General features: G+C 41.8%; 1 protein-coding gene across 1 annotated transcript in view; it reads left to right on the forward strand.

The window, feature by feature from the left end:
- Nucleotides 1-327: 327 nt before the first annotated feature.
- LOC111964876 (uncharacterized) overlaps nt 328-10,677 on the forward strand; it is a 17,434-nt gene continuing 7,084 nt past the window's right edge. The window contains exon 1 of the mRNA XM_023988727.2: nt 328-990. Coding sequence (XP_023844495.1) covers nt 550-990 — 441 coding nt within the window. The 5' untranslated portion in view covers nt 328-549. The remainder of the gene's footprint in view (nt 991-10,677) is intronic.

Genomic DNA, 10,677 nt, shown 5'->3' on the forward strand with positions numbered 1-10,677 from the left:
CTTACCATAAACAAATACTTTAAGCATCACTTTTGTTATAGTTTTACCTTATTACAGTATCAAATATACAGTTTTACATCATAACACAGAAAAATAAGTATTTGAATATCTTGCACTGAAGAGTTATCAATAAGTACAATAATTCAATGTGACTGTTACTGGTGTAGTTCAAAATATCACCATGGGGTTGCGCACAACTCCTATCCAGGCTATGGTACCTCTGCATTAGATGGACAGCATTTCTGCCTGACTGCTGGACTTGTTATTTGACTCCAGTCAGCTACTCAGTCTTTCCCCACCCCTAACCCTTCCCTGTCAGCTCACCCACACAGGCCTCCTCTAAACATAATGAGCTGCCAGGGACGGACAGGGGAGGGGGAGAGAGAACGTAATTGCTTGCTTTACACAGCTTGTAGGCAGGCAGACCATTTAGGCAGAGAGACACAGAAGAAGACACAGAAGAACACTTGGAGAGATTGAGAGGAGGCACAAAATAAAGAAAGAGAGAAGTAAGATAAAAGGGAAACAAATCACCAACAGCACAAAAAAATGGATCCCAACAAGATGCCAAACGCCCCACCACCAGGCTGGAACCCAGATGAGAAGTCTGGGATGGGACAACCAGCTCCTCCACCCTACCAGGACCACCCCCAGTACCCCAACACAGGATACCCTGTACCAGCAGGCTACCCCGCCAATCCCCAGGGCTACGCACCACCGCCACAGTATGGAGGAGCTCCTGGGGCCCCTTACAGCCAGCCATACCCCCAGGGACAGTACCCCCAGGGACAGTACCCCCAGGGACAGTACCCCCAGGGACAGTACCCCCAGGGAGAGTACCACCAGTCCACCGTCACAGTCCAGCCTACGGTGTTTGTGACCCATGGAGCTCTGCCTTACCCTCTGCCAGACTACCTGGGCTACTCCATTTTCACCATGCTGTGCTGCTGCCTGCCACTTGGCATCGCTGCACTTATCTACTCCATCTCGGTGAGTGGGACTTTTATTGCTGTTTTAAGAACATTCAAATGTAATGTAGACTAATGTGTTTCCAGTAGATATGTATCCCAAATAATTCACGGAACATAACTCTTTTCATTTTGTAGAGTAGTCAGTAGTGTATTTCTCACTGTAGTCTTTTTTTTTGCGTTATCCAAGAAACACAGTTACCGGTTTTGTTTAAATAACGGTCTCTCTCTCTCTCTACTTGGTGGAGGGCTGCATAGCTGGAGAGAGGGACATGTTTGTGATAGTTTTGGCCTAACACTCGGTGTCTCACAGTCTTGAGTTCTGTTTTGAATAAGGTCCTCAGGATATGGTGGTTTGAGGGGATCGGGGGAGGGGAGATGGGGTACGAAGTGGGAATTGGGGAGAGTGTGTGTAAGAAAGGGAGGGACCCTTCCCGGAATATGGGTGGTTAAAAATGGGTGGTTAAATATGGGTGGTTAAACATGCGGGTGACTTGACTGTGTGAGTGACGTAAGAGGAGGTGATATTCAAAATGTAAAAGGTATTCTGGGATTATCAAATCGCAAAAGACAAAAGGAGAACTCCAACAACCCTCTCCCTTGTCCTTTGCCAAACCTCACCCTCGAATGGACAGCCACACTGAGAAGAGGGGTAGGAAAGGGCTGGAAACCCTGAGCTATCCCTACAAGCCCCAAGTCAATTTCAATTTAAGGGGCTTTATTGGCATGGGAAACATATGTTTACATTGCCAAAGCAAGTTAAATAGATAATAAACCACATTTAAATAAACAAAAAATGTACAGTGGACATTACACTTACAAAAGTTCCAAAAGAATAAAGACGTTTCAAATGTCATTATGTCTATATACAGTGTTGTAATGATGTGCAAATAGTTCAAGTACAAAAGGGAAAATAAATAAAACGTAAATATATTGTTTTTCACTGGTTGCCCTTTTCTTTTGGCCTCTGTGATTGCACAATGTGGTATTTGTTTTCGAATTCTTTGTGGGTCTGTGTAATCTGAGGGAAATATGTGTCTCTAATATGGTCATACATTTGGCAGGAGGTTAGGATGTGCAGCTCAGTTTCCACCTCATTTTGTAGGCAGTGTGCACATTGCAAGTCTCTTTACTTACTTACTGGGATTACAAACGCATATCAGGATAGACAGCTAATTGTTGACCGGGTATGACTCATATAGATCAATGTGGGTAATGGTGGAAACATCCGGGTCAAAGCCTGGTAAAGAGAGAAAGGAGGTTGAAGATGTTATTATGGGCATCTTTATTTCACAATGAGACAGTGGCTTTTTATCAAGTATCAAAACCCAGTGGATGACTTCTAATGTAATAACAACATCAACTGAGGTTGAACAATGTGCTGGTGAATTGACTTCATCCACATCCATCATAGACATAATCGCTCAGTAAAGTTCCTCCTCTCCTGGGCAAGTCAAGGGCTATTATATACTGTAAGATATTTCATATTTGTACTTCATATCAGCAACTATTTTTACCAGAAAGGTGAGATGTTAACATTTCTTTGAGTATGTAGGATTACTAGTTATTGTTTATGGCCCTCTCATGATAAATAATTACTTTTGGGGATGATGTAGATTACATTTTCGATTACATTTAACTGGTTTTAATAAAGGCCACATGGAATTTTCAATAAATCTGATTTTATATATAAATAAAGACTTGCTAAAGTGCAAATATTCTGCATTTTGACACATTTTGAGACGCCCCTCTATGCATTTTAGCCCACTTAACGCCAACTTTCCACCCTTATCACCATTAATTATTTTGTTACTTTCACAATGTCATTTCTGTATATTATTATTTATTTTGTGATTAGTGGGTCATTTTAAGGGGAGAAAACAACAACCTGTCCCTCATTTAAAGGTCAACCCTGCTACGTCAACTGAACTCTTGTTTAAATATGGTGAAAATATTCCTTTTTAAATATTATTTTCAAAAGAAACATTGAACATCTAATAGTCAAATCATAGTGTAAAAGCAGGTGAGCTGGTTCTACTCTTTTTGTAAATTTTCTGGTGTTTTGTGGTAGAAAACTGAGTGGGTTGAGAATAACAGGTCAAACCTGTTACACATAGATAGACAGGCTAGACATGTTTTCACAATAATAATAAACATTGTGAAGCTTACATTCAATTGCCCCCCCGTTGAACACAGCAAACTTCCATCTCCCCTGTAACAAGGGAATTTATGGCGGATCAACAGTGTTGCGATCCTACCTGTTGGCACTTAAAGTATATTAATAGGAACTGATAGCAGTTGATGTTATTCTTCAATAACACTGACCCCAAAGCAAATCAGGGGGAGAAAATATATATTTATTCAAAGAGAACACATCATAGTTGTTATGCTGGAAAGTAGATGACAGATGTTCCTTCTTCACTGTCCTGTGATTCTCCACAGAACAAAGAGACAGGATGTAATCTATAACCCAACCCTAGCCTGTGGTTGACCAATTAGAATTCCTTGCAGTAAAATTGGATCAATGGCCAAATAACAAGTATCTCGTTTCAGGCTCAATGTATAGACAATTCGGACCAATTAAAACTTGCCACATGTAGCTATGAGTCCCGGGCTGACATTCCTCCCAGGTCTCTGGCCCATTAATCAATGATTCCCTATTACAGAAAAGCAACTATTTCCATTGATCGTTAATTCCCTCTTGACCTTTAGTCCTCTGCGTTGTGTATTTATCTTAAAATATTCTTACAGCACGTACAATAGCATTTTTTATTTTTTATTACCTAGAGGTGAGAAAACATGTTTTTTATTAAGTTGAACATGTGCTCATTATGACAGAACGTTAAAATTAGGTTTATAGCATTTTTGGTGGAACGACCCACATCACAGACTGAATCATTTTGGTATGCTCTTATAATCTCATATCCATGACTCACTGCCATAAAGTTATGTTTCATTTTCTCCTAAACTGAAGCCACCAGAGCGGATTCGTAATACCCTAAAGTCATTGTAAAAACAAATTCATGCCTCCTTATCTTTTGGGTATCAACACAAACAACAGACTATTATTTCCACAATTTTTTTCAGGTTTACACAACTGAAAAGGCTATCTGGGGACAGATAGCATGAAAGCATCCAGAAGATACTCTGGAATCAATCTGTCAGACAAAGGTTTGATCTGATGCTTTAAACCTCTTAAGGATTGGTTCCTTTTCTTCTATTTTCACCTAAAATGACATACCCAAATCTAACCGCCTGTAGCTCAGGACCTGAAGCAAGGATATGTATATTCTTGGTACCATTTGAAAGGAAACACTTTGAAGTTTGTTGAAATGTGAAATGAATGTAGGAGATTATAACACATTAGATCTGGTAAAAGATAATACAAAGAAAAAAACATGCATTTAAAAAAAAATGTTTTTTGTCATCTTTGAAATGCAAGAGAATGGCCATAATGTACTATTCCAGGTTAGACACAATTTAGATTTTGGCCACTAGATGACAGCAGTGTATGTGGAAAGTTTTAGACTGATTCAATGACGCATTGCATTTCTGTTCAAAATGTTGTATCAAGACTGCCCAACTGTGCCTAATTGGTTTATTAATACATTTTCAAGTTCATAACTGTGCACTCACCTCAAACAATAGCATGGTATAATTTCACTGTAATAGCTACTGTAAGTTGGACAGTGCAGTTAGACTAACAAGAATTTAAGCTTTCTGCGCATATCAGATATGTCTATGTCCTGGGAAATGTTCTTGTTACTTACAACCTCATGCTAATCACAGTCTTTTTTCAACTAGGCAAGTCAGTTAAGAACAAATTCTTATTTTCAATGACAGCCTAGGAACAGTGAGTTAACTGCCTTGTTCAGGTGTAGATTTTTACCTTGTCAGGACAGCGATTCGATCTTGCAACCATTCGGTTACTAGTCCAATGCTCTAACCACTAGGCTACCTGCCACCCACATTAGCCTATATTAGCTCAACCATCCCGTACTAATATAGTAGACTGAATCAGACACGGAGATGGAGTGTTCTCCAAGCATAAACACCACTGCAGGTGTCCTGTTTCTGCTTTTTACAGCATAGATACAGATTTATTGGAGGTGTGCTGTTTTCAGGTCTTTAACCCAGAGAGCTTACATTGAAATGACTGATCATACAGACTATCCATTACCTAGTGGACAATTCACCGGAGGCTGCTGAAGTGAGGATGGCTCACAATAATGGCTGGAATGGAGTAAGTGGTGAGCATGCCCTAAAACAGAACTTGACATCACCTGTGAGAATGTTAGCTTGCCACGAGGACATTAAGGCCATAATTTTGCAACTTCTTCACACTTTACAGTAACACTATCCCTCTTTTTGATGAGGTAACCCCGGGCTAACATAAACAGAGTTGAGTAGAGTTAGGGAGACAGACACAATGCAGGTTGTATGACATGTTCACTTAGCTAGTAAACACTTTCATTTTTATTTATTTATTTATTTTGTTTTATTTTGTCCCATGCAGCATAATCATGCGCAAACGACCTGAAATGTATCTGGTTAATTTCCTTGTGGTTACATGTAGGGAACAAACAAATATTTCAAGTGGGTCTTTAATCCGTTATGGAATCCCTCATTCCTTACAAATAGGAGCAGTTTACCTGGACATGCTATTCGGTAATCTGTTATGGTCGTTTGTACTTTTCTGGAGAGTTTTTCACTTTTATTTTACCAGCTTTCCTTTTCCATACTGAAAATTCTATAGTGCCGTGAAAAAGTGTTTTCCCCTTTTCAGATGTTCTATATTTTTGCATATTTTTAATACTGAATGTTATCAGATCTTCAATCCTAACCTAATATTAGATAAAGGGAACCTGTGTTTACGAATAAGAAAAATGTATTCTTATTTTATTTATTTAATTAACAAAGTTACGCATGACCAAATTTCCCTGTGTGAAAATGTAATCTCCCTTACACTCAATAACTGGTTGTGCCACCTTTAGCTGTAATGACTGCAACCAGATGCTTCTTGTAGTTGTTGATCAGTCCCTCACATCGCTGTGGAGGAATTTTTCTTGCACGCAGAACTACTTTAACTCAGTGATATTTGTGGGTTTTCAAGCATGAACTGCTCATTTCAAGTTCTGCCACAAAATCTCAATTGGGATTAGGTTTGGACTTTGACTAGGCCATGCCAAAACGTACATTTTGCAGCTTTTTAACCATTTTCATGTAGACTTGATTGTGTGTTTTGGATCATTGCCTTGCTGCATGACCCAGCTGTACTTCAGCTTCAGCTCACAGACGGATGGCCTGACATTCTCCTGTAGAATTCTCTGATACAGAGCAGAATTCATGGTTCTTTCTATTAAGGCAAGTTGTCCAGGTCCTGAAGCAGCAAAGCATCCCCAAACCGTCACACTACCACCACCATGCTTGACCGTTGGTATGAGGTTCTTACTGTGGAATGCATTGTTTGGTTTTCGCCAGAGATAATGGGAACCCATCTCATCCAAATAGTTGACTCTCAAGGCATTTGGGCATCTTTTATCAACACAACACTGAAGGAAACCTGTGTTAAACTAACTAGAATAGAAATCGTGCAACAGTTGAGCACTAGTCATGTATGCGGCGGGAGTCAGGAACCAGGTGCAGAAGGTGAGTTTAATAATGAAGAATGCAGATCGACAAAACATGAGAAGCGTACAGACCGTGAATGAAAACAAACCAATACTGCCTGATGACAGAGGCCTAAATAAAGGGGAAGTAATCAAGGTGCTGATGAAGTCCAGGTGTGCTTGACAATGGGAGCGGGAGACCGGGAGTAGGCATGACCACACCCAGTTCAGGCCTGGAGGAGACATACGGTAATGGGTAAGTGGTGTATTATCTCGCTAAGAGGCTACTTGACGCTCTGCGAGGAAGCTTGGGCATGACTATCCCACACCGAGCCCTTCCCACCTTGCCTCAGTTGCGGCAAGCTGCTACTTGGCAGTGTTTGGCGTGGCACTGCGTACAGAGGTGACAAGCCAGACTGCAAACACAGTTTTCTTTTCTGTGTCTCCCAGTCAGCAGCACTGTCTGACTGGCACATAGACTTAATGCCCACTCACATAGAGTACAGCACCAGCCAATCCTGGGGTGGCAGGTTGCCTAGTGGTTAGAGCATTGGACTAGTAACCGAAAGGTTGCTAGATCGATTCCCTGAGCTGACAAAGTAAAAATCTATTGTTCTGCCCCTGAACAAGGCAGTTAACCCACTGTTCCTAGGCTGTCATTGAAAATAAGAATTTGTTCTTAACTGACTTGCCTAGTTAAATAAAGGTTAAAATAAAATCTTAAAACTATTCCCAGACAGGGAGAGATACGTTATGTATCTAGGAAAATGTATGTTCTAAAAAAAAATGTGTTACAGTACATTGTTTCTTCCTCAAAAAGAAATGGAGTTATGTCCTGTATGGGAAAGCTGGTGAAATTATGACTTCCTATTTCATGCCGGCTACTGTTGTGGAAATGATTCCCTTGGATTACATACAGTGCATTTGGAAAGTAAATCAGACCCCTTAACTTTTTCCACAATTTGTTACATTATAGCGTCATTCTAAAATGGATTTTAAAAAACTCCCCATCAATCTACACACAATAACCCATAATGACAAAGGAAAAACTGATTTTTTTGCAAATTTATTACAAATAAAAAACGGAAAAAAATCAAATTTACATAAGTATTCAGACCCTTTACTCAGTCCTTTGTTGAAGCACTGTTGGCAGCGCTTACAGCCTCGAGTCTTCTTGGGTATGATGCTACAAGCTTGGCACAACCGCATTTGGGGAGTTTCTCTCATTCTTCTCTGCAGATCCTCTCAAGCTCTGTCAGGTTGGATGGGGAGCGTTGCTGCACAGCTATTTTCAGGTCTCTGCAGAGATGTTCGATCAGGTTCAAGTCCGGGCTCTGGCTGGGCCACTCAAGGACATTCAGGGACTTGTTCCAAAGCTACTCCTGCATTGTCTTGGCTGTGTGCTCATGGTCGTTGTCCTGTTGGAAGGTGAACCTTCGCCCCAGTCTGAGGTCTTGAGCCCTCTGGAGCAGGTTTTCATCAAGGATCTCGCTGTACTTTGCTCCATTCATCTTTCCCTCGATCCTGACTAGTCTCCCAGTCCCTGCCACTGATAAAACACCCCCACAGCATGATGCTACCGACACCGTGCTTCAGCGTAGGGATTGTGATAGCTTTCCTCAAGATGTGACGCTTGGCATTCAGGCCAAAGAGTTCAATCTTGGTTTCATCAGACCAGAGTATCTTGTTTCTTATGGTCTGAAAGTCCTTTAGGTGCCTTTTGGCAAACTCCAAGCGGGCTGTCATGTGCCTTTAACTGGCCACTCTACCATAAAGGCCTGATTGGGGGAGTGCTGCAGAGATGGTTGTCCTTCTGGAAGATTCTCCCATCTCTGTCAGAGTGAACATCGGGTTCTTGGTCACCTCACTGACCTAGGCCCTTCTCCCCCGATTGTTCAGTTTGGCCGGGCGGCCAGTTCTAGGAAGAGTCTTGGTGGTTCCAAACTTCTTCCATTTGAGAATGATGGAGGCCACTGTGTTCTCAGGGCCCTCATTGCTGCAGAAATGTTTTGGTACCCTTCCCCAGATCTGTGCCTCGACACAATCTTGTCTTGGAACTCTACATACAATTCCTTTGACCTCGTGGCTTGGTTTTTGCTCTGACATGCACTGTCAACTGTGGGAAGTGACTATGCATAGATAATAACAGAGATTAGCAGCGGTGTAAAGGCGGGGCAGTGCAAATAGTCTGGATAGCCATTTGATTAGATGTTCGGAGTCTTATGGCTTGGGGGTAGAAGCTGTTTAGATGCCTCTTGGACCTAGACTTGGCGTTCCGGTACCGCTTGCCATGTGGTAGCAGAGAGAACAGTCTATGACTGGTGTGGCTGGAGTCTTTGACACGTTTTAGGGCCTTCCTCTGACACCGCCTGGTATAGAGGTCCTGGATGGCAGGAAGCTTAGCCCCAGTGATGTACTGGGCCATATGCACTACCCTCTGCGGTCAGAGGCCGTCAGAGGCCGCAGTCTCCTGAGGGGGAATAGGTTTTGTTGTGCCCTCTTCACGTCTTGGTGTGCTTGGACCATGTTAGTTTGTTGGTGATGTGGACACCAAGGCACTTAAGCTCTCAACCTGCTCCACTACAGCCCGTCGATGAGAATGGGGGTGTGCTCGGACCTCCTTTTCCTGTAGTCCACAGTCATCTCCTTATTTAATCCATTTTAGAATAAGGCTGTAATGTAACTAAATGTGGAAAAAGTGAAGGGGTCTGAATATTTGCCGAATGCACTGTAGGTTAGTTGCATTCCCTATTTTATTGAGTTTGGATTGTTTTAGGTTAGTTCGAGATCTATACAGGATATTGTTATGTCGTGATTTATAGGACTTTCCACATTTCAGCGTGTTTTTCCTGGCCTGACACACGAGAGGGGGAGTCGCATTGTGTTTGGAATCTGTTGTGTTTGGGATTTGCGCCAGGTTGTCTGGGAGGAGTAGGAGGAAGGGAAAGGCCTGTGGGAGGGTCAATAGGGGTACAGGCCAGGGGAGGGGAGGGCAACAGGATTCTGCCTCTTGGCAATTCAACATTCACACAGTGGGGCCTTTCTAACATGGCGGACAAGAGGGCATAATCAGAGAGCAGAAAGAAGCTATTGTGTGTGTGTGCTTGTGTGTGTGTGTGTGTGTGTGTGTGTGTGTGTGCGTGTGTGTGTGCGTGTGTGTGTGTGCTCGTGTGTGTGTGCTCGTGCGTGTGTGCTCGTGCGTGTGTGCTCGTGCGTGTGTGCTCGTGCTTGTGTGCTCGTGCATCTGTGGCCGGAAGTGTTTTAGATTTGTTTCTGTGTGTCGCAGGCTGTGTGTTTTCCAGTCAGTATGTTTTGAAATGTTTTAGAGTGATTTGCCATGAAATACGGACAGGACGATGAACATATCCTTGTTGGAGACTGCACACAATTTCCTGGCAATTGTCTTCAAAAGGAGTCGCTTGTCTATTGTTTCCCTTGTCAAGTTTCAAGTTCATTTAGTAATCCATTACACCTATTTTCCTGTCTTCTTAACATTCTGAAGAAAACGGTGCTTACACAGTTATTATTTGAAAATTATTTATACTGTACTCTGGCAATATCAGAAAATGATTACACACACTAACTTTATTAACACTAGTTGCTAGGATACCCCAGCCTCTTTTATGAAGCAGCCCCTGTCTGGGCCACATGGGTTGTTGGGAATGAATAGGGTCATTACCACAGGTCCAAATAGGACGTTGCTTACACTGTTGGTATTGGCTCTAAACCCTGAACTTCATTGTGAATGTTATCTTTATTGTGACTGTCACGATATGGTGAGAATAGTACTTCAATATTTGGCAATGTCTGAGATAAAGCTGTTTTTTTTATCTCAGAGATTCATTTATGACATATTATTTCTTATCTATTATCTTTTAGGCTCTGTTTTTTAGTGTTTAACGTCACAGAGTGCACTTTGAGGAAACAGAGATGCGGAAAATAAGTTATAAATCAAATCAAATCAAATCAAATTTTATTAGTCACATACACATGGTTAGCAGATGTTAATGCGAGTGTAGCGAAATGCTTGTGCTTCTAGTTCCGACAATGCAGTAATAACCAACAAGTAATCTAACCTAACAATTCCACAACTACTACCT

Source organism: Salvelinus sp. IW2-2015, linkage group LG6.1 (assembly GCF_002910315.2).
Source record: "Salvelinus sp. IW2-2015 linkage group LG6.1, ASM291031v2, whole genome shotgun sequence".
NCBI classification, from domain to species: Eukaryota; Metazoa; Chordata; class Actinopteri; order Salmoniformes; family Salmonidae; genus Salvelinus; species Salvelinus sp. IW2-2015.